This window comes from Phasianus colchicus, chromosome 7, assembly GCF_987193195.1.
Source record: "Phasianus colchicus chromosome 7, bPhaCol1.hap1.1, whole genome shotgun sequence".
Classification (NCBI taxonomy): domain Eukaryota; kingdom Metazoa; phylum Chordata; class Aves; order Galliformes; family Phasianidae; genus Phasianus; species Phasianus colchicus.
Genome location: NC_143442.1, coordinates 1,450,660 through 1,474,859, shown reverse-complemented (window position 1 = coordinate 1,474,859; position 24,200 = coordinate 1,450,660). Strand labels below are relative to the sequence as shown.

At 51.1% G+C, this 24,200-nt stretch overlaps 1 protein-coding gene across 8 annotated transcripts in view; it reads left to right on the top strand.

Moving 5' to 3' along the window:
* Positions 1-1,461: 1,461 nt before the first annotated feature.
* Positions 1,462-24,200, top strand: part of FMNL2 (formin like 2) — a 107,470-nt gene continuing 84,731 nt past the window's right edge. For 5 of the 8 annotated variants that reach the window (XM_090143461.1, XM_090143456.1, XM_090143460.1 and 2 more), the window contains exon 1: positions 1,463-1,696. In XM_090143461.1, coding sequence (XP_089999587.1) covers positions 1,580-1,696 — 117 coding nt within the window. In that variant the 5' untranslated portion in view covers positions 1,463-1,579. Of the gene's footprint in view, positions 1,697-24,200 lie in introns of all 8 variants that reach the window. The other 3 variants (XM_090143459.1, XM_090143455.1, XM_031590807.2) reach the window with 2 other exon arrangements.

Here is a 24,200-nt window from a genome sequence, read left to right as displayed (position 1 = left end):
CATCACCCCCAGCTCACACCCACTGTCTGCAGGCCTCCAACACTGGGTGTCCTAATGCTGAATGGACTATTGATCTTTCAAAGACCTTTGATAGTTTTTGATAAGTCTGTGTTACTTTTTTCTTCTCTATCAACAGCAGTGCTGTATGAGATCCTAAAAGCTATTTATGGTTTTAAAATGTGATCTGTTAAGGTTATTGTTAACATTTTAGGCTTTTAGCAAAGCAGTCTTACGAAATTCTCGTCCACTGGACAGAAACGCTTCCAACCATGCCACCCTCTCCTGCTTCTGAATAATAAATAATGCATCTCTTCTTGCTCTTCTTTCCCCACAATGAATCTCCATATGGATGGCTGGGATCTCCTACCGGGTGATGCCACAAACTCTCCTGCAGCAATGGATGGATATGGCTGAGCTCACCTGCTGCGTGCAGCAGGCTCACTGCTGCCTGCCAGGTAGTGCTGCTGCTCAGTCCCCGTGTCACAGATTCCTGACATGCACTGAACTTCCCAAACCAGGCGGCAGCAGAACACAGAGCTCCACACACAGCAGCTGCGTGCCTTCAGTGCTGCTTGTGGTGTTACTTGTAACCTCAAGCTGTGTGCCACAGTGAGTGCTTCCAAACCCATCCTAATGCTGAAGCGGGAGCGCTGCAGGAAGCCTGCCCTTGTGGGGCAAAGCTCAGTGGCAACTGATCCTCACTGGAAGGGTGTTGGAACATGAAATCAGAGGGAGGCAGAGCTGCAGGGGGGACAGAGTTAGGGCTCTGATGGAGAACTACAGCACTGTTGTCACCATGTGGATGGATGCCATCCTCGGCCGATCGCAGAATCAGAATCGCTGAAACACCAAGGTTGGAAAAGACCTACAAAACCATCCAGTCCAACCACCCACCTATCAGCAATAGCTGTCACTGAAGAACTATTCTGCCCCAGACCCACGGGCTCACACGGTGGGGTGCGGAGCGTGAGCCGCCCAGCTCTGAGCGATGGGGCTCGGCTTTGGCCTTCACAGCGCTCGTGTGTGGGGACAGCGATGGTAGTAGGAAAGGTGGAAAAGTCGGACAGCAGCATCTGAGAGAGCGCCTTCGGTGCGCGGAGAGAAGGCTGACCCGCAGGGTGGGACAGCCCGGCCGTGCTTCGGCTGCCTCGCGCTCAGCTCTGCGGGATTTATCAGCTCGTCGTGCCGACTTCGAACGTGCAAAGCGGAGCCGCCCGGGAGGATTCCCGGAGCGCCCTCGGCCATCACGTCGCAGCCCCGACGGGAGCCAACCTCCGAGTTCGCGGCAAGATGGAGGCCGAGCCGCCCGGCCCCCCCGCCCCGCGCCCCCTCCTCCCATCCCTCTCTCGCACAGGCCGGCGGCGGGACTACGAGTCCCAGCGCGCCGCGGGCCGGGAGGGCGGAGCGGGCTTTGTGCGGGCCGCGCGGCGGCATGCGGGGGAGCCGCCGCCGAGCCGGAGCCGGAGCCGGAGCGAGCCCGCCCCGGGGGGAGGGCGAGGGCGGCGAGCCATGACGGGCGGCGGCGCGGCGTGCTAGAGGGCGAGCGCGGGGCGCGCAGCAGCGCGGAGGGGCCGCCGCCATGGGGAACGCGGGGAGCGTGGACTCGCAGCAGACGGAGTTCAGGGCGCACGGCGTGCCCCTCAAGCTGCCCATGCCCGAGCCCGGGGAGCTGGAGGAGCGCTTCGCCGTCGTGCTGGTGAGTGCCGGCCCCATTGTCTGCGGGGCGGGCGGGCCGGCGGCCTCCGCGGCGGCGCGAGGGGCTGCGGGGCGGCGTGGAAACGGCCGCGAACGGGAAAAGTTGCGGGCGGGGCCGCCCCGAGTCGCGCCGCGGCCGCAGGTGGGCTCGGGTCGGCGGGGCGGGTTGGGCAGCGGCCGCGGGGCTTTGTCTGGCGGCGCCCGGAGCCGCGCCGCTCGCGGGGAGCGCTGCCGGGGGGCGGACACCTGCGGGCGGCTCGGGGACTTCGGCTCTCGCCGCCTCTTTCCCTTCACCTGCGGAGCACAAAGGGCCGGGCGACCGGAACGGCGCTCCTCCGGCCGCTCCCGGGGAAGGGCAGCGCTGCGTCCGGCGGCAGAAGTCGCGCTGCGTTCGGGCGCTCGATAGGTTGTGCCGCTGGGTCGCGGCGACGCGTCGCTCCTCGGTGGGACTCTTCGGAACGATGCGAAACGCAGAAACGGGGCTGCGAGGAGCCCGGCTCCCCGGGCTGCGGCTCCCGCCGGCATCCCCTCTCTGCCGAGCGCCCCGGTGGGGACCGCGAGGGCGCGTTCGGGATTATTGCCGGTTAGACCCAATTAGATTATCGTGTCTAAGAAAAGAATAAGCCTATTCAGCCGGGAACCCCCACTGGTGAGCCAAATGGCGAGTGAGATGTTATGATTATTAGTGTGCTGGAAAAAGCCTGATCTCATCCTGCTTTGTCGGGGAGAGCGACGGTGGTTGTGCTGCTGGGATGTGTTGGAGGCTCGGGTCGTCCTGCCTCCCAAAAGGAGCTGGCTAGGTCCGTGTGTGCAGAGAAGAGCGGTGGTTTTGAGTTGGGACTGAGTGTCTGGCTTGGTTAAGTGTGGAGACGTCATTTGGGGAAGGTTTATGGAGGAGCAGACTCCGAAGCTGTGATTAGTTGGTTTTCTCTGCAGCTCAGGGCTCTGTGCCTATGGTTAAACCCCAGTGCTGGGCAGGCCATAGGAAAGCAGAGATTAATGAGAAAGGAATGGCAGTTGGGGGCAAACCATAAATGAGTATGTTGTGCAGCAAGAGTGCCGAGTGTGGAGGCAGGAAGGCTGAAGTGTGCAGGACTACATCTCACCTCTCAGCACTGCTTTGGGAAGTCAGCGTGACACAGCCGTGCCTTGCACACCGCCGACATCCCGAAGGGCTTTGCTGACAGCAGTGATTTTCTTCCTGCTAATGGCACTCCGAAGAGCGTTTTTGACGCTGACGGACGTGCAGCTTAGTGATGTTGCAGCTGCGTGCTCCATTTGTGTATAAACAGTGGGGCCATGCAGGAAAGGTTCTTCCCGTGCTGCCTTACCAAAGCACTGGGAAGTTTCATTCTTCTGTAAAACCAGCGTGATGATCCATAGCCATCAGAACCACACACACACCATAAAGAGGGTGCAGAATGGCAATATTCGTACTGGAAATGCTGTGACCTTACCCATTATCTTGTTCCACGTGGATCTGCCCTGACCTTCTGCAGTCCCTCTGTGGTCTGTGTGCAGCTCAGCAGCACGGTGCCTGGACATGGTCTCTGCTTAGCTCTTAGCAGCCATCCTTTGGAGGAAGGTCTCTGGTGAAGAGTTTGCCCACCTCCAATACACACGGTCATCTTTTTGGCCTCACGCTTTGTGGTCTGAGGTGCACACGTTGCAGGAGGTGATGGAGAAGTGCTCCAGGTTGCTGCTTTTTCAGTAAAGCTTCCAAATCTATTGGTGCTGATGTGCTCCTTCTCATGTAATGGTGCTGTTGGCATTACTGAGGATGGGCTGAGCGTGTGTGCAGCACACAGGTAAGGGATGTCAGTGCCAGCTCTGGCTGCCTCGTGCTTCCTGTCCCTGTAGTAAACCACACGAGGATTTTCCCTAGGATTGTGTTGCCTGCTGAAGTAAACCTGCTTCCCCAGATTCCCTGGGGAGACGAGGTTTTTCTCTTTTCTGCTTGAGGCAGCATCATCTCCTGCTGTGTTTCTAGAATACGGTGCATATGATGGGACCCACTTAAAAGAGAAACGTGAAGGATAATCTGAAGGATTTTCCTTCTCTCTGTGAGCTAAGTGTCATTTTTTCCATCCCATCCAACTGACAGGAGTTCTTCCCTTTCGTTAGAACATGAGACAACCCGTTGGTTTCAAGCCTGTGCAAGAGGGTAAGGTCCAGTGTGGTGGCACTGTGGTTCCAGCGCGTTGCCAGGTCCCAGTGAGGGGTGCAGGACAGTCCAGCAGCACCAGCACCACCTCCTGGTGTCCGTTCCTTGGCACCCTCCCTCTTCATCTGTGTTGGATTTTTCTGCTTTTCTGCTACGGACACGTGGGCAAGTGTGCATAAATCAGTAATTGTAGTAAGCAGTCCTGATGTACTGAATGGGAAGCCGTTGTGCAGTGTGTGCACGTAGACTTGATGGCACCAGTACCTGATGCAGCGAGGGGAGAGTTTGGGGTGCAGGAGCGAGCAGCTGCCACAGCAGGGTGGTCTGCCTTGAGCCGGTAACGGCTTCACATGTTTGCAAATGACATGGTTCAGAGGAAGCAGCCAGGACAAAGTTGGCAGGGTGAATTGTTGCCTAATGAGCTGTGATTGACATAATTTGACTGCTGGATTACATATCTGCAGTGAGGTTAACAGGAAATATCCTCTTACCCCCACCAAGCGGTGCTCCGCTCTACAAAGGAGGTTTCTGTGCCCGGTGCCGGAGAACGGAGCGGTGTGTCTGCGGGGCTGCACGGTGCAGGGGGCTCTGATCTGCTCCCTGCTGAGGGGATGCTCCTACCTGAGAGCAGCGTGTCAGCTCTGCTGCTGGGAGCTTCTTCGTGCTGGCTCAGGTTCCTTCTGCAGGGAGGTGCGTCTGAGCATCATTTTCCAATCCAGGCAAGAGTTTCGCAGTGTCTATTGCTAAAGAATTTGAAAGCTCGGTGTGAAAAGTCCATAACGTTTCCCAGCTGCTCTCCATTCTTTTCCCTAATCCTCTATCAGCTGTATTATGCATTGTTTTATAGTATGGACAGTTGAGCATCTGCAAAGCATTAAGGAGTGTGACATTGTTGCAGGAGATGTCTGGGCGGTGGCATTGCTGGGGCGCTGGGTTCTGCGCTGTGGTTCCTCAGCACGGCAGGGCTCACACATGGGTGGTCACCTGCTATTGTATCAGGCGAAGTTTGTGCTGGGTTTATGGGGTTCAGAAAGCAATGCAGTAGAGACTGAGGGCTGCTAGGTTAGTCTTAGGAACAGCATTGGGAAAAGCAGATTCCTAAAATGTAGGTATTGGAAGGACCTGTTGTGTTTTCTTGCTCAGGCCTCTGTGGCTGATTTCTGCCTCTTTCCTCAGGGTCTCAACTGAGTGATTTGAGCAGTGACGCTTTTTTTTGGAAGAAGCAAGCTAATAAATCACATTGCTTAAAACCAGATATTTCTGATGGCTTACATTCACAGGGTGAACTGTCACTTCATGGTAGAACATCTATTATGCTGGCATGTGAGTAAATGACATTTGTGAGTCTTCCTGCCCAGAAATTGCAGTAGAATGTATATTTTTTAAAATAAAACTGCAGATCTCTATTTGTTTGGGTGGCTGAGACACAAAGGTGGTCATTGGGTGCTCAGCTACCAACAGGGGAGTCACCTTGCTGAAACTTCAGTGCCTGGAACATGGAAGACTTCAAAAATGGCTAAAAGGATGCATATGTACATATTTTCCAGCGTGCTGTACTTCCACATAAAAATAATTGCCTTAATTTGTCGGGCCTCTGTGACAGAGGTATGAACTCATTCTGTCAGACTGTGTGTGTCACTGCCCTGTGACTGCGCTGTGCTGGGGGCAGTGGTGTGCTGGGGGTCCTGCAGGGTGCCTGGGGTGCTGGGCATGGAAACCTCCCCCCCCGGCTCTGTGCAATTAGCTCACGGTGGGGGAGAGCTCTCCTGGTCCTTTTTAAGCCATCACCACGTCGTATTTCCTTCCAAAAGATGCTGTGGTTCTGGTGCTCCTTGCTGTGACAGGTGCTTCCAGGCAGAGCTGCACCCTGCCCTGAGCCCAGCCCTGGCTCCATAGAGCAGTGTTCTTCCCAGGCTGCTCAGAAGGGTGGGTGAAGGTGTTGTCAGCCAGCAGCTCTGACTGCAGGGGTGTGATTGACGTGCAGCAATTCCTGGTTTTCCCATTACAGTGAAACCAAGCTTTGACATTCACTTTCTGATCACTTGTTTGGTTTTTGGAGCGTTACTGAATAGGAGATGTAGTGCCAGCTTTTAACGTTTCTCCCAAATACATTCTTAATCAGGAGCAGTCAGCATTTCTGCTTGTTTCCCAGCATTGCTCCTTCCAGTAATGTAACAGAAAAGTGAAAATGAATCTGCTCTACCTCTCCTTTTCAGAAATAGGAAATCCCCTGTGGGCTTCCAGTTTTGCTTTCCCTCTGCTGCTCTGGAGCAGCAGCCTGGGAGCAGGGCTGGCCGTGTCCCACGGGGGCACAGTGGTGTCCTCAGCTTGGCTTCTCTTTAAGCTACTTTTAAGTCGAGTTGCTGAAGGGCTGCTCTTAAACACCATTCCTAAATAACAGAAGCTGCAAATCTAAAACCATTTAACAAGTGCTAAGTCCTGTGTTCTGCCTGTCTCTTCCCAAAGAGAGGCCTTCCAGTGGGCTGGGTTCTGCTGGGCTGTGTGTGCCGGAGCTCAGCTCTGCCTGCAGCACGTGCAGGAGCTGCACCCTGACCTTGTATGAAGCGCCGACTGGAGAGCTCTCCACAGCACAATGAAATCAATTATGCAAAACATGCTAATTCAGCAACACTCTCCAGCACCAGTTTATTTTTAAGCATCTGGGCTGTCTCACGCGTTTGAATGAAGCGCATTATGATCAGGCTCCAAACGCTTTCTGATGTGGGAGACCATGAAGAAAATAGCAAGAGCAGTGGTTGCATTGGTCCGTCCCCTTTGGGCTGTGCTGCCAGGAGCCGTGCGATGCCACAGGGCAGAGCTGCTGCAGCATTCTGCCTCAGCTCTGTAAGTGGCCTCCAAGTTGGTGGGCCTGGCACATGGAGATGGAGCATTTGACCCTGCTGAGAAAAATGCAACACCCTGACAGAGGAGTTTTCTCTGGTAGCTGCACAGCAAGCCTCAGAACTGGCAGAGAGGCAGAAGTGCACGTTGTTTTTTTCTGAAGGAAGGCTTCCCAGAGGTAGCAGAGTGGTGGCTGTAGCTGGTTGGAAGGCTTCTGCAGCCAGCAGTGTGGAGTTCATTGCATTTCAGACTGAGTTGAATTATTGTTTGTTTTCTTTTTTGTTTGTTTGGAAGAGTCCGTCTGGGAATTTGGGATGAGGAAATAAGTGACATCAACTCATTTAATTTGATTTATAATTGTGTTAGAAAAAAGTCTGGCGCAAACCTTGAGCACCTCAGAGCTCCTGCATCACCAGAGCTGAAGGCCTCAGCCTGCAGGCCAGGTAAAGCCAACTTCAGCTGGTGCTGTTTGGAAAATACTGGTTTCCACATAGCATACCCTGCCAATTTCCGTTCTGAAGGGTCACTGTGATGAAATGAGGAGCGTTTTGGCTCTCGGGCTTCATGTGATTTCATCAGGTGCAGCCGAAGGGCTGAACTCCTGATCACACTGCCGTGCCCTGACAGATGTTCTGCCCCAGCCTCGGGCTGCTGCAAGGTGTGCTGACCTGCCCTGACTGTAATGCCTGTAAGTTGTGTCACAGGGGGGTTGGGATGGGTATGAGGAACCTTCTCCAAAGAGCAGCCAGGCAGTGGCACAGCTGCCCATGGAGTGGGGGTCACCATCCCTGGGGTGTCCCAGAGCCGTGGGGATGTGGCACTGAGGGATGTGGGCAGTGGGCATGGGGGGTGGGTTGGGGTGGATGTGGGGATCTGAGAGGGCTTCTCCAGCCTGAATGGTTCTGTGGTTTCCCTTGCACTGCTTGTTCTGACCTTGAGCATTCTCTTTCTAGTTTTAAAACTCTAGATGCACAGCATGATGCGTGGATATGTTTGAAAATGCAAGCATTAATTTGTCCCAGACACTATCTCTTCCTAAAATAGTCTTTTTGCCTTTCTCAAGTGTTTCGTGGCATAATGACTCAGATAATGTATAACTTGATTCTGTGAACTTGCCCGTGCTGCGTTGTAACTAACATACTGCAGAAATTAGAGACATGTTGGTTTTCAATCTACCATGGGATCCCTTGTAACAAAACAAGTGCTTGTCTTCTGTGACTGTGCATCTTTAAACATATATTTGGGGAGGATATTCACAAAGCTGCACAATAGTCATATTGTGTTGGAAATGAATGGTCTTCAGATGAGCGCTGTGCGAGGCGTGGACCTCCAGGGCTGTGCCTTGCAGCTCTTGAGAGTGACTCTGTGTGCTGGGACGTGAGCTGGGAGCGTGCCCGGCCGTGCTGGGGACAGGGGGACACCTCTGAGCGAGCAGGGCTGGCTGGGGTAGGCTGGGATTCATCCCATAGCACCAGCAGCATGCAGTCCTGCAGGGACATGGCTTAGTGGTGTGGGGGCAGCGGGTTGGGAGCTGGACTTGATGATCGTAGTGATCTGTTCTAACCTTGGTGATGCCATCACGGAATGGAATGTATGAGATGGTGCTGTCATACATTCCTGTTCTGCACATGGGTGCACGGTCAGCACCCTACACTTCTCTCTGGAAGCACACAGGGAGAGGTGCAGAGCGTACCAGGAGTGCAGCCTGCCATGCTGCTCAGGTAGAAGAAAGGGTCAGGTAGGGTTGTGAGAGGTGCCCTTCGTGCTCCTGTTTCTCCCCAGCAAACGAGTGCTGGTTTCACTTCTGCAGTGCGTTCCTGCTTTTCTTGGAAGTGAACATAGGAGGATGCTCCAGCCTATGTGCATGGACTGTGGCAGAGGTGATGAGGGTCAGCACAGCCTGTTCTGTGCCCTGGACAAAGCTCCCATGTGAAAAGGAACCTCAGGCCAGAAACTGCTCCCAGACAGAGGTTGCAGAGTCCTATGGGAGGCAATGAAGAAGCCTAGGTCTTTTTTAGGGTGTATTTGTGTGTTGTGGGAGATATCTTAAAATACAGAAATTAGTGTTGTTGTTTTCTTCTTCTTTTTTTTTAATACACATTATCTGGCCAGAAGTCATTTTACTATAAAAGGACTTGGGGAGAGTATAGATTGTACATCTGTTACTTGTTTGCCTCCAAAATGACTGCACGGTTGAGGCCAAAAGCAAAGAATAGAGGGTTGCACAAACTGGCAGAGTTTCTGGAGGTTTTCAGAAGCCAGTAATTGAAATGAAGAAGCAAAACGTTCGCTGCAGACTTTCTGGTAGCTCACCCATCTGATGCTCCGTGAGCTGCTCTCACGGGAGGCAGAGCTGTGCAGTACCAAGGGTTTTGGAAATGATGGAGCTCATTCAGCAGAGCTGGTGTGCAGCAGTTCTCTGACAGACCTTCCCAATAGCTCTCTGTGTTTGGGTGTGCTTCAGAGGGCTCTGGCCAGCTCTGGGAGCCTCACAAGTACAGAAGATCAAATAAATTAACTATCACAAATATTTAACTTAAAGCGTGGCTGAGTAGGAGCTTTAATGTGGTGTATGAGACCCTCTGCATGGCTGCAGATGTGTTACATGACTGGTGTGGTTTCCTTCTCTCAGACGTAGGATCGTAGATTGGCTTAGGTTGGAAGGGACCCTAAAAATCATCTAAAATAATAATAAGCCTAATGTGGTGTAAAGGAGTTCTCATATCCACGGGCTGATGTGATGCCTGGCCCCGGAATGGAAGGTGTGCTGGGGGTCTGGATCCACCTGGAGCAGCATCAGCCTTCTTGGGAGAGGTTGGCCCTGAACAGGTAGTGCCCACACTGTCACAATTCTTAGGGTTGTGGGGTTGGCTGACATGCCACCTCTACAAGGGGCATTGCCTTGGAGATTTATCATAGGATAGAATAGGTCGGAAGAGACCTTAAAGACCATAGAACTGCAGAATAGCTGGCTTGGAAGGGACTGCAAGGATCATAGAACCACAGAATGGTTGGGTTGGATGGGCCCGCAAAGATCATAGAGCCATGGAATGGTTGGGTTGGATGAGACCACAGAGATCATAGAACCATGGAATGGTTGGGTTGGATGGGACCACAAAGATCATAGAGCCATGGAATGGTTGGGTTGGATGAGACCACAGAGATCATAGAACCATGGAATGGTTGGGTTGGAAGGGACTGCAGAGATCATTCATTGCACTTGCATAAGGTGTTTACTCAAGATAAGCAAAGTAAAGTCGATGTTGCTTTGTGATAATTATAAAGATATGCTGTGGATTGAGCATGGAGGAGTTTGGTGCTAACATTAATCCTTTCATGATACAGATAACTCAGGAATTGTCCTAATCATCTGAAAATTCGGCTCCTTGAAGTAACCCAGGAATTGTCACATCTCCTGCTGCTCCTCTCCCTCGTAAAGTGGCAGTGTGTCTCTGAAATCACTGTTCTGCTCCATTTCGGAGCTCCAAATGCAATTCCCTGTTCTCCTGTTGGTGACAAAACGAACATCTAAATATGGTAAATGTACAGCGTTCTTTTTGCGTTCTTTCTTCTCTTAAATAAAACAGGAGCTTTTGTACTTGACAGCATTTTTCACCTGCGAATCTCTTGCAAGCCTTGGTGAGCTGCAGCAGGAAAGCAAGGAGTGAGTTATTGTTGTTATCCTTTGAAAAGGACCCTTGGATTGCTGTGACCACCCCCAGAAAATGGAGCAGCAGACAGGAATGACTGTCTCTAACTTGCTGTAACCACCAGGGAAGGAAAATGCTTCATGCTGCAGCCCCCTGGGACATGTGTTGGACACATTGGGAAGCCTGCTGTGCCTGCAGCTCGCGTGGCAATGTGGGGCCTGGCAGCTGGCATTTGGCTCTTTGAAGTCACCTTTGCAGATCCATATGAGCTTTCCTTTCAAGTCTTTCATTTGTCTCGCTCCATTACACAGAAGTTGAAGAGCAGCACTTTAGTTTATTTTCTGGCATTTTAAGGCATCTTTTCTCTTTGATGTATTTAAAAATCTCATTTTGTCATCTCCTCTGGTCTTGTTTGCTTTTCACCTTCTGTTCCTGTTCTTTGTTTTCTGTTGTATCCGGAGGTGAAATGTTATTTTTTGTCCCTCCGTGTGTATGCATGTGTGCTGAACCATGTTTTTCTGATGACCTCAGGCATATGTTGTGTTTTTTGGACCCGTGAGTCCAAATGAAGGTGGGGGAGGCTCCACTGACCTGCACAGAGCTGTCTGGTGCTGTGGTTTCTCTTCGGGAAGCAAAGGCAGCACCGGAGCTGTGTTGGGTCCCACTGGGGAAAGGGCGATGGAGGGCAGCCATGAGGGTCTGAGCAATCGTCTTGGCTTGGGAATTAGTTCTGTGTTTTCTTTCCAGAGAAGAACAACCGATTTCTTTTTTAATGCGGAGGCATCAGAGCAGATGAATGATGCGCAGAAAGCACTAGGGGAAAATGCTTTTCTTTGTAATTTGAAAATATCCTTTTGTATGACAAATCCTGGGCATTAGAGTAAGCGGTCAGGGTTTTTTTCCATACGCCTGTTTCTTGTGCTGGTTGCATTCAGGATGAGATTCAGCTGGCTTGGATCAAACGACAGGAGAAAGGGAGAAGTTTAGTATGCAGAGGTGTTAACTTCGTGTTCATTGAGATGAAAGATCAGCACACGTGAAGTTGCATACTGAGATATCTGCCTGCTGGCCTTCCCTTCTACATGAGGGTAGTGGTGCTCCCAGCAGTGCTGGTACCTCACTGCAGGAGCAGCAGAAATACACCCAGAAATGAAGCTGTGCAAGACCTGATGTGAGCTGGGTCCTTCCCAGCACTGCATTTCTGGCTCGGTGGATGCAATATGGGTGGACTTGCTGCTGCACAGCAGGGCAGCAGGAGCAGCTCGTAGCTCTCATGTGCTGACACTGCTCCTGCAGCCCCGGGGATGTAGATGTTACGGGATGGCAGCTGTATTTTCAGTTAGGTGAGGATTTCAGATGCCCACAGACCTCTGGGAGGCACAGATGGACTGAAGGTGAAGTTCCTTTCACAGTGGGCTCAGAGAGGCACGATACACCTGTGAGGGAGAAGGGCTTTTGGTAAAGCTCACGGCTCTGTTTGTTTGCTAACATTTATTTCTGATAAGAAATCTTTGCTAAAGGCAGATCATCTCCTGTTTAGTGCGTGATGTGAGAACTACCCTGATGCACTTGGGCAGCAATCGGTGAAGCGTTACAGCAGGTTGCTGTTGGGAGCTCCAGCTCTGAGCACCACAGAAAGTCCCGGTGTGGATTTACTTTGTTTTTAGAAGCGGTCAGTTTCAGAATGATGTGCTGGGAAAACTCCCCTCCCCAGGGCTGTGTGCTGGTGTCTCACAAGGAGCCCTCTTGAGGCTGTGCTGAGCTGTACGGAGCGCTCACTGTTTATTGCAGCAAGAGCTCTTCTCACACAGATATCAGTGCAGAACAGGGAGCCTTCTGCTGAGCTGCAAAGCAGCGTAGCCAAAACACTGATGGAGGCCTTGAACGTGGCTGTGCTCATCCTGCTGAGTGTGTGGTGTGAGCTTGTGCACCATGGACAAGCCTGCGTAAGCTGTCTGGTTCTCAGTGATCCCTGTGTTTGGCTACAAGATGCTGCTGCTTACTTGAGGTGCCAGGAGCTGCTGGTTGCTTCCAATTTTGGGTTTGACACATTGCCTTCCTTTACAGAAGCGGGGCTGGGACCTGGGTGCTGCTCAGCATCACATAGCTGCACACTGAGGGCTTTGGGCAGCGCTCAGCACAGAGCAACTCGAGAGGCTGATGGCTTTCCCTGGCCAGGCTCCATCCTTGGATGTGTCTGTGCAGGTCCATGTGCAGCTGGCAGCAAACTTTGGTTCTCTGCAGGTGCTGTGTTTGCATGGCTCTCGCTGCTGTAGAACCATAGAATGGTTTGAGTTGGAAGGGAGCTTTTAAGGCCATCTGGTGTAGGGGCACCTGCAGCTCCATCAGGTGCTCAGAGCCTGATCCAACCTGACCTGAGTGTCTCCGGGCACAGGCCACCACCGCTGCTCTGGGCAACCTGCTGTAGGGCCTTGCAATCCTTAAGTCCAATCTAAATCTCCCCTCTTTTAGTTTGAAACCGTTTCTCCATGTCCTATCACAACAGGCCTTGCTAAAGAGTCTCCCCATTCTTTAACAGCCCCTTTAGATACAGAAGGGCCGCTCTCAGATCTCCCCAAAGGCTTCTCCTCCAGGCTGCACAGCCCCAGCTCTCAGCCTGTCCTTGCAGGGAGGTGCTCCTTCCATTGGATCATCATAGTGGTCTTCCTCTGGATACTCTCCAGCAGGTTCACATCTTTCCTGTGCTGAAGGCTCCACATCTGGGACGCAGTGCTCCTGGTGAGGCCTCACCAGCACAGAGCAGAGGGGCAGGACCAGCTCCCCACACTGCTGGCCGTGCTGCTGGTGATGCGTCCCAGGGTACAGTTGGCTTTCTGCACGGCTGTGCAGCTGCCAGCACAGCGTGGGGACTTCCAGTAGAGATCTGACCTTTGTGTCTGCGTCTCCTGCAGGAGCTGTGCCACGTGGCATCCTGCGGGCACTGAGCAGCACATTCTGCCAGCCCTCAGGAGCAGGCATTATTCAGCGGTTGCAGGCATTACTTACTGTCTGGGTGGGACCTCTGAGTGCATTTAGTACTTCTGTGAGCGCTGGCCTAAACACAGGCTAGGCTTTGAGGCTCTGAGCCTTGTTTGTGGATCTGTGCAGTGCTGTGGTCTCGCGTGGCAGGGAGGAGCCATGCTGCAGGCTGGCACACCTCGTGTGCCCATTAGAGCAGCCAGGGGTGCCCGGCTGCACTGCAGGCACAGCAGTGCACTGCCAGCTCAGCTTGAGAGCTGCCTGCGCTCTCTGCCCCTGGTTATCTTACAGGCATTTCTGACTTTGTGGGAGGGAATGTGGCTGGAGAAACATCAACATGCTGTGAGCGAGCGCTGCTTGGAGTTTTTGTGTTAGTGGGAGGCTGAACTGTGGTGTTTCTGTCTGGTGGATGATGATGGTGGGAAGCTGGGGGCAGGGCCTGCCTGCCGTGCTGCTGTTTGACAGCAGCATCATTCTGATGGGCAGAGCTGGAGGTGGGAATGCCTCAGCTCAGTGAGCAGCATCCTTGCTGGCGTGTTACCCTCCTGACACACTGAGCTGTGGATGCTGTGCCACCAGGGCCCTGCAGACACCACCTAGTGCACCATGGGCTGGCCCCGTGCCCGCTGCTCACCCTGCCCGTGCTCCTTGCTGCTGTCATTCTGTCCTTTGCAGCACAGCTATGTTGCTGTGATGGCTCTCAGTGCTGTACAAGTGCCTTAATGGGCTCAGGAGGGCTTTTTTGTGTTTTGTTTTAATTACATGGAGGCTGTGTGTGCCAGTGCTCCGTGTGTAAACAAGATCAGCTGAAACAAACGTTATTCCCCTGCTCTGATGGCTTTTGTTGGGTGAAACGCGTGGCTTGCTTGGAACATCTGGCGGTTATTGCCTTGAATTGGAATGCTGCTGATGTTTCTGAAAGATGCTTTTCATTACGTTCACAGGGCCTGGTTTCAGTGACATTAAAGGCTCTCCCACTCCAAGAGCGATACAAAGGCATCTGGGGGGGTACAGGAATTGGGCTCGGACTTGATTTAGAGTTGTGCTCTCTGGTTGTGCCTGGGGCTACGCCTCGACTTGTGTGAAGTCTTTGTGGCAAGGTTGGCAAGGGTGGTTGGTGGTGACGTGTCTGGAGGTGCAAACCTGAATCTGTTGTCCTCGTCTGCCATATCCAGGAGGAGCTGCTGGACCCCAGAGGTGACCTCTGCTCCTCCTTCTGGGTCAGCAGCTCGGGCTCCTGCCTCAGTGTGGTAATGCTTGGGATTAGGGAGTGGGCAAATGGTTTTTCTTCACTCATTTGGGTACATAAGATGAAATCGATACCCACAGTTCTCACAAAGAACTCTGCTGAGACAGTTGAGGGCAGAATTTGCTCTGTGTTTTGTTAGTTTTAATGTACGACACACCGTATTCTTAAATTGGAGAGGATTCATCCTAGAAATGCATGCTTCAAAATACACCAAAGCTCTGCATTTTCTGCGTAAATTATATATAAAAACAAGTGAAGTTCAGACAGCTGAACTTGCACCCAACCCTCTTTCTCACAGATGACAAGCTGCTGCACGGAGCAGCTCCAGGCAGATGGACCCCCACACCCCAACAGGAGGGACAGAATGTTAATTAGTGCTGTTAGCCTAGCAAGAACGACTTTCAAATCATTGCAAATAGCAATCTAATTGAAAATTTAGGAGCATAACCAACTCCTTGCTGTTTGGGATATTATCTTCTTATAACACATATTGATTTCTGAATACAGCATGTTCTATATGAACAACTGTGAAATGAGAAGGTCGTTGGTTCTATGGAAAAACATAGCCATACTAATGATGCTCCAAGAGCAGACAGCTCTGGATGGCATTTTACAGTTGGATTCTTTACTTCTATCTTTTTGTTATGTGCTCAAGCCTTCAGACTGCAGGAGAATATAGTGCTTCCATTTGAATGTCTCTTTCAAATATGGCCCAGAGTTGCAGTAGCTCCACGTTGCATCTCCCAGTGCTGAGAAACTCCCTTTTCCTGCTGAGCTTTCAGCCCCTCTGTCTGAGCATGGCAGCCCCACGCTTCCTTTCTGGAGCCTGATGTTATCATAATGCAAAGAGTAAGCAAGCCCAGAGCTCAAGTTCTCTCCCTTTCTTTCTATTTAAGTCTTGTCACTGAGAACTGCTGGGCTGGTGTCTGCTGATAGAGGGTTTGCAATGGTGGGTGGGGACAGTGGTCTGCTGCCCAGCACACTGATGGCTGTGGATGCAGCTGTCCAGCTGCAGTCTGTGGGTGCAGCTACCAGGCTGGATGTCCCCTCTGGGTCACCCATTAGAAATCACCTGAGGGCTAAGGGTGCTCTCAGCCCAGCCACAATCATGGAATCGTTAAGGTTTGGAAAAGACCTCTAAGTCCACCATCCCCAGCCTATGGGCTGTTAATATACAGAGAGATTTCTGGTTAATGCATTTCTTTGGATAGGAGTGTTAGTTTCAGTAGCACAGTTTCCAGCCATCACGGTGGAGTCCAGCCGCTGCAGTGCAGGTCTCAGTGCCAGCTGGGTGGTAACCTGGGCTTGGCTGGAGTTGCATTGGTTGCAGGTGTGACTATGAACCCTACCAAACTTCTTATGTCCAAACCTGAAAAGCTGTCCTTCTAAGTGCCAAGTAATTTTTATTAATTTATGTGTCGAGAAGCCACTAGAACCTCAAATGAGATTTAATAAACTGTTACCAGTATTTATGTGTAAGATGAATTGAATAATAGAAAAAACACAGAGCTTTGTTCATGTATTCCCTTTCTTCTTAGTATCCTGAAAATGAGTTAGAAGGGTCGAGTGTAATAGAAACAACACTTGGAGCGGAACAATGTATGCTAATTGGCAGCTAATGGATTAGCAGCCTTTGAAACAAAGACCAAAAGCAGGCAGTCTCACATTCCCTTAGGTCAAGTTTGATAATGACTTCGGGGAGAAGTCCTAACGAGAAAGGAAGAGGCTGTGAGCAGAAGCTATGAGCAGCCCGAGGCGCTTTGGTGGCCATGGCTGAGTGCATTGGGTGCTGCCCCAGCAGCATCGCTTCCCAGCACAGCTCAGGATGCTTTCTCTCTGAAGATGTGTGATGTGAATGCTGACTGCCAGCTCTCCAGTTAGTGTGTTGTGTTTGTTTTAACTTAGAATGGAAGAGCTAGAAATGCACCAGAGTTTGTTTTTGTGAAGGACAGATCACTAGGAAAAACGGTAAATACTAAATGGGACGTGTCCCTCTTAAACGTTGGTGCTTTGGGGAGTGTTCTGTAATGTGTTTGCTGAGGAAACTGAATGAGCGGGATGGAACCCAGTGGGGCTTTGGGCCGGGGCTTTCCAGGCCCAGGTGAGCCATCAGCTGAGCTGTGTCACAGTGCTCTGAGCGTGCTGGGGAGCTGGAACCCATCTCCAGCATGGGTTGGAGAGAGGCTGCCAGCAGTCAGTCCTGGGGAGCTGGACGCCGTGCTGCCATGCTGTGCCTCCAGGGAAGCAAGTTGGTCCCTCAGCCTGGGGCCATGGGGATGCTGGGCAGTACTGCTGTGCATGGAGGGGAGGGCAGGGTGGGAGGAAAGAAGTAAAGCTGTTAGATTATGCAGCACGTTTCTACACGAAACTTCGTAGTGGTGGTTATCATCACCAATACGAGTGTGCAGCACTGGGATAATTCTTTCTTCCTCCTAAGCTGCTTCACTAACAGTCTGTTAAAACAACATCAATTACTTCCAAGCAGTAAATACCTTGTGAATACATTGAACTCCTATGAATTATTAAATACCCATCATGTTCCTCACTTGCAGCAACAGCTTTATCGGCTTGTTTTCACGTTTGAGAAGACAAGGAAGAGATTTGCTATTGTCTGTTCCTTTTGTTGAATTTCTCAGCTGTATTTGTCTTGGATGCCCCCTTTTTCTTTCCTTCCTTCAGAGACTGTGAAAGGCTCTTTCTTCCTCCTTTTCCCTTAAGGGGAAGTCCATCCCTGCCTCATCTCTGCCCTGCCAGGAGGATGCGGACTGGGTTGATGTAAGCATTAAGATGAGTGGGGCTCCTGCACTGTAAGTGCTTGGATGCCATGTGCCACGTCTGGCTCTGTCAGCTGCTGCCTGGTGATGCAGTAACTCCAGTGTGTGTGCCCCATCTAGTCCCTGTGTTCTGCATCCCCGCAGTTGCACACGGGGAGCTTTGCTCTGACCTTAATCTGAGGGATGTAACTCATCAACATTTGTTCTCCCTGATCTCAGGTAGCAGTGTGATGTCTGAAAACTCCCTTCAATTTGGGAATTCCCTTTCCATTCCTGACTGCCTGCCTGCCCTCCTCTCCCCTTCTGCCCTCTCCTGCATCCTCACTGTGGGTGCAGCACTGTCTGATCTTCTCTCTGCAGAACGCTATGCAGACCTACAGCAGGCTTCTCGCACAGCTTGCACACAACAGTGAGAAGAGTTTTGCAGCAGTTGCCACAGTTTCCCTGCTGGGATGTGCAATTGCAGCCATTCTGCCTGTGGGTTGGTATTGCACAGCAAGGCTGGCCGTGGGCACACCGCCCTGGGCTCCCTGCACTGCAGAGTGCAGCATCACTTCTCCGTTCGCAGAAGTGGTTGGTGCTTGGCTTTGGGGCCGAGTTCACTGCAGAGAGGTGCTGGTGAGCTGCAGCAGGGCTGGCAATGTGTGCAGTGTGAGCAGGGAACAACACAGGGAGGCAGAGTGTTCTGAGCTGCAGCCTGCTGCTGGCAGGAGCTGGGCTGGTGATCGCTGCCCTTCTGCCAAGAGACCTGGTTGGGAACCAACCTAAACACGGCGCAACGTAAAGAAGCGTGCCTCTGGCTCACACATGTTCAGAATGAATCATGCTGCTTGTCTTTCCTTCTCAGCTGGGGTTAACTCCTGGACTATGGAAAATAAAAATGGTCTTTTTATTGCTTTGGAGGCTGCGTTGTTGAGCTGGTGCCACGGATGCTTGGTGATGAATACTGTAGCACCAAACAGCTGTCTTTGAGAGCGATACAATTGTGAGGCAATATGCAGTTTACTCGTCCAGCTCCAGGATGTGATTGAATCACGAATAGATACACAGAACTTTGTGTTTTCTCTGTGTTTTCTGAGCAGGGCTTCTCTTCCAGTGATTTCTCAAAGATCAAAACTTAAAGAAACAAGCAGTAGTTCAGCCAAGCAGTGCAACACACCCAGCTATGCTCATCCCTGCCACATTTCTTGCGATGAATCTCCGTGCGTTTCTTTGAAGGCAGCAGCATTAATGATGTAGTGAGGACTCAAAAGCAGCAATAATAATCTTTCTGGTCATTAATTTTGGACGTGGGTTGGAAAAGCCGGGATGTTCCTTAGCTCCATCAGCTCAGTGCTGGCTTCTAACAGCACCTGGCCTTTCAGGTAGGGGTGCTTCAGTGATGGAGGAATATATGCATAAGTATAAGCATACATAATTAAGAGTTGATTGACTTCTATTATAGCATGGTGGAGGCTCCTCTCTTCAATAAATGTTTGGCTGTGGTTTTTGGCAGTCGTTGGCTAGGCTTGGCTGTAAGCACAGGGGTGGCACAACCTGGATCCTGAGAGCAGTTGTTAGGGAGGATGGGAAACGAGTGGTTAAGGGCAGCTCAAGGCAAATTGGTGATTGAAGGTGGATGCAGTGACAAGAGAAGGCATTATTTCAGCAGTATAAAAGTTATCTATTTTGGCCCATTTGTAGGAGTTGCCCAGTGATGGAGCTGATGGAGTGGAGCGCTGCAAAAGAGGATTCACTGAAAGGTGCTTATTGTTGGGCATGGAAAATGTTAATCAGGAAAATGGGACATTCTCCTAAAGTAAATTAATGTAATTGCTGTTCAGATTTTCTGCACAACGAGGGAATAATCAAAGTAATTTTGCTGAAGTAGGGTGCAGCGTGGAGAGACATCTCTGTGGCAGGCAGCAAATCAGTGATAGCACGGAGGACCCTAGCTCCAGTAGCCCTGTAGCCCGGTGCTCATTGTGCTACGCCATTAGACTTTGGGACAGACACTTCAGCCTAATTAGGCCTTGTTTCCCAACCCGCCATCTGTTCACTGAGCCCTGCCCCTGCTGCCCCGCGGCCCTGCCAGGCTCTGGGCTGCCTTGTCAAGTGAGACAGACCGGGCTGTGAGCCTACCCAGACCTGTGAGGAGCTTGCACTGCAGAAGTGCTTTTGGATGAACTTAATAAATGAGTCTATCTGGACAAGAAAAGGCCCAAAAGACACACATGACAGCAAGTTAACAAACCGCTAGGGAAGACAATGGCCTTTTGCTCAGCCTCAGACTGCGTGTCTCTCTGGCTCCGTTTCTTTTTGTGAAATGCCAAGGTTCTTTTCTCTCCTTTTTCCTCCCATTTAAACTCCTTTTCTGTCCCAGATCTTCATTTGACTCCCAAGGCAAGGCTTTTACCATGCCTGCTGCAGTGTTGTTTGCAGGCGGTGCATGCACTGCCCATTAGTCCAGCTGATCAGCTTTCCCGGAGCACAGTGGGAAATGTCTTTGCTGTTATTGCTTAACAAAGAGCAGTGAGCACACGGGAGGTTTCCCCTTGCTGATCTGTGCTCGGAGCCTGGCTGCTGGGTGGGCAGCCCCAGCTTACTGCACCTTCTGCAGGCACCCTGCATGAGTGCATCTCAGGAATCGTCCCATGCAGCAGCAGTGTCAAGTCTGTGGATGCCTGCAATCTTCTGGCCTTAGGAACTCAAAATGTGTTTAATAATGATGTGGTTTTTTTCCCTTTGCTGTTTGGGTGCTGCACCGAAGGAGCTGCATGGCTGAGTTTTGCTGGGAGGCCTTGCCTGGCTGACAGGATGGAAAGCAGCACACGACTTGAACAGTCGTCTAGTACAGTAATTTCTTTTTTTCCTCACAGCTTTTCCTTTTCTTTCCTAATCGTTGCAGACAGGAAAGAAAAAGTAACTGAGTAGCAGAAAGACTGCAGGTCATTGGACACAGAGGCAGTAATAGCTGGTTCTGCCTTTTCTTCTAAAACACAGCAGAGAGAGGATATAGAGATCTGACAAGCAAACAAAACCCTGAACAGAGCTTTTCTGACACTGGATTAGAAGAGGTGTCTGTATGCTGTGTCTGTTTTATAGAATCCTTGTTCAGTTGAGACAAACACATGGTATGAAGTGATACCCCGGGCCCGGAGCAGAGCACGTCCCTCTGCCCAGCTCTGTGCCGTGTGCTGCTGCTGGCACTTCGCTGCTCTGTTCCTCACAAGCTGCCTTCCCTATGGCTCTGCTGGTGGGCACCAGCTTGAGCAGCCACCTGGCCTTACCTTGGGGCCAGCTCTGTAATCACCAGCCATCTCTGCAGGCAAAGGCCTGGAGGTCTTGGTTCAGGGAAAGGGAAGGGCAGTGTTGCAATGGCGGGGCGTAAGGGAGGCTCCTCAGCACTGCAGAGGAATGAGTTGCTTCCCAGTTCACAGAATCACAGAATCACAGAATGGCCAGGGTTGGAAGGGACCTCAAGGATCGTGAATCTCCAACCCCCCTGCCACATGCAGGGCCACCAACCTTCCCACCTAATGCTAGACCAGGCTGCCCAGGGCCCCATCCAACCTGGCCTTGAACACCTCCAGGGACGGGGCATCCACAACCTCTCTGGGCAGCTGTTCCAGCACCTCACCACTCTCTCTGTAAAGAATTTCCCTCTGATGTCCAACCTAAATCTCCCTTCCCTCAACTTAAAACCATTTCCCCTTGTCCTGCTGTCACTCATCCTTTCAAAGAGTTGATTCCCCTCCTGTTTGTAGGCTCCCTTTAGGTACTGAAAGGCTGCAATGAGGTCACCCCGCAGCCTTCTTAGTTGCAGGGCAGTAGCTCAGTTTATAGGTAATACAGACCTTTATCCCAAACGAGTTGTGTCCTAAAGTAATTTAGTTCTGTCCCTTCAGACTGTTGGTGGCTTTACTGTTCGGTAGTGCCTGAGAGGTCAGGTGAAGGTGAGGCATTCCCCACTTCTGTTAAGCACACGTGGGCTCGCTGGTGGTGATCCTTGGTGAACATTTCTGTGGCCAGGTTGGATGGGGCCCTGGGCAGCCTGGGCTGCTATGAAATGAGGAGGTTGGTGGCCTTGCATGTGGCAGGGGGTTGGAGCTTCATGGTCCTTAAGGTCCCTTCCAACCCAACCATTCTGTGATTCTGTGGTGACATCAGTGATATTTGGATCAATTTTGTCGCTTTTTCTTTGTGGCACATAATAACACATAATGTAATGCTGTGCAGGTGATCCATACATGCTGGTTCTTGTGGCTTTTCCTTTTTTTTCCTGCTGTGTCTTAGCAGTGCTTTAAGGTTAGACTCTTATCCCAGGCTTTTGCAATGTGCTCACCCGTTCTTTAGGAAATGATGGATCGTGCCATAATGAAAGACCATTTTTTCCTTCATAACATCACGCTGTACCTTGTAACTGCAGAACTGTACAAGAAGCAGCAGCTTAGGGATATGTACCAAAGGTTTTATTTCCTGACCAAAGTTACATTTGTGCATATACAGTTGGTGATTTATTTTCAGGAAGGATGGAAGTTTTGTCCCTCTGGTGGCATCTCCTGAGTAATCAGTTTCATCCTTTGTATTTCCTGTGTTTTCCTTTCTAGCAGAATGCAGCCTCCTTAGAAGAGCTCAATTTACATTTAATTCACACTGGGCTCTGTATATATCCATGGTCAAATTCTGTTTCCAGTTAACTTATAGACAACTTCATTGACGTCAGGAGAGGCTGCGCATGGAGCAGTGCAGCTCTCCGTGGTTGTGCACATTTACTGCTTTCCTTTTGGCTCACGGAGAGAGATCTCTGGTGTCTGTCATTACAAAGAACAGATGCCCCTCATTTCAGACCCAAATTTATTCCTATCCCACACAGATCTGGTTAGTGTTCCTGCCCTGTTATTGTTGCACGCTGCGCAAATGCATGTGAAGTGGGAGGTCGTGAAGCCAGGCATACGAACGATGATAGATGTTTAAGTTCTGCAGTCTCCCAGCATTAACAGTTTCTCACTCTGCTCTTTCCACATTCTTAATTTGGCATCGTTACAGCCGGGAGAAAGCTGAAGCAGGCTGGGGGTTGTGTTCCTGTACGTGTGCAGGGTGAGGTGGGCTGTGGGTGCCCTGCCCTCTGGGTGGCTGGAGGAGCATGGGCTGGCTTCTGCTCCCTGGGTTTGTACATGAGTGAATCAGGAATCACACCTTTCAGCTTGGATGCTTTCCTGCATCTTTGATGTCTTGTTTGTGAAGCAGAGAGAGCTGCAGGCGCTGCCCTGGTGCCCTGTGGGTGCTGCGTGCGTGGCAGGCAGCGGTGAGCCCTTCTTGTGGTGCTGGAGGTGTGCTGGCAGATGTGCAGGTTCTTAACCTGCTGACAGCCCATGTGTGCAGCCTGACAGCAGGCCCTGGCTCTGCTGGTGGGCAGAGGAGCAGCTCTCTGTTCGGAGTAATGACAACTCCTGCTGTATGCTGTATAGCTGCGCTAAGCACCGGCCATCGGAAACCAAAAAAGAGCTTTTCAAACTTCAATTCATTTCTTAGTAACGCTTTGTGTTTGAGTTGTAGTATTCCTGGAGAAGAGCAGGATGGGATCTGCACCTCTCTGCTTTTGCCTTTTGATGGGAAGGTGGAGCAGCAGCAGCTCTGTGGAGGCTGGGAGATGAGGGTGAGGCCAGGTGAGGGCAGTGCGGGCGCCTGGGGCAGGCAGGCTGCCTGCTGGGTGGACCAGCTGGTGGGGCAGCCCCCAGGCACGGCCAGGCGGGCTCTGTCTCAGGCTCCTTCCCCTTTCCTCTCTGTTACAGGGGTGATTTATAGATGCCGATACAAAAGCTCCCTGTTGAAGGCTCATTGAGTTTAATGAAGTCAGTTTGCTGTGCTTGGAAATGAAATAAAAACCCCAGCAAGTCAGTAACCTTGAAATAAAGGAAGAGGGTGATTAAAATGCTTTATCCTGAAATGTCTGGGATTCTGAGCCATTTACTGCCAGGCTTGCTGATTAAATAGATTCCTAACTAAAAATTAAGGAGATTGTATTAAAAGTAAATATATGCTGATACCAGAGGAGTAACATCTCCTGTGACTCACTGCTCCAGAACCACACCGCAGACATATCCCTGCTTCCAAGTCAGATCACATGTCTGAACATATACTTTTTGCATTTTTGTGCTGGGATAATTGTAAATACCTGCCTCTGTTCACGGAAAGGCGTTTCACAGGAGCTTCTTCCTTCTGTGAAATTACAGCTTCAGTGCTGGACTTGCTGAAACACATTCTTGCCCTCTAAGCTGCTGCTTTTTCCCCCCTGTTCCAGCCTGAGCTGGTGGGGGGCAACCACCCTATGGAAGGGGTATGGCTGGGGGCTGTAAGGCTCCTTCCAGTCCAACCATTCTGTGGTTCTATGATCTTTGTGGTCTCTTCCAACCCAACCATTCTGTGGTTCTGTGATCTTTGAGGTCCTTTGAATCTAACCATTCTGTGCCTCTGTCATCGCTGAGGTCCCTTCCAAGCCAAGCTATTCTGTGGTTCTGTGGTTCTTTGAAATCCTCATCTGCAAAGGTAAAACAAGCTTAGCCTTCCCTGCTTCACCTCAAACTCACAAAACGTTGTATATCCCCATCTCAATAAAAAACATTCGGGTGAAAAGCAAAATGTGAGTGCAGAATCTCAGTGCTGCCATGTCACAGCTGTGCTCAGCAGGCACCTGGGCTCCTGTTGGCCTCTCAGTGAGTGGGGGCTGCTGCAGGGATCACTGGTGCTGCCTTAATTTAAGCCACGTTAAAACACATCCCAGTTGGGGCTGTTGTTGAGTATAGGCAGGGAATTGTTCCTTGGGTTTGGCTGAAGGGTGAGCTTCTTGCAAAGATGTAAGAAAACGC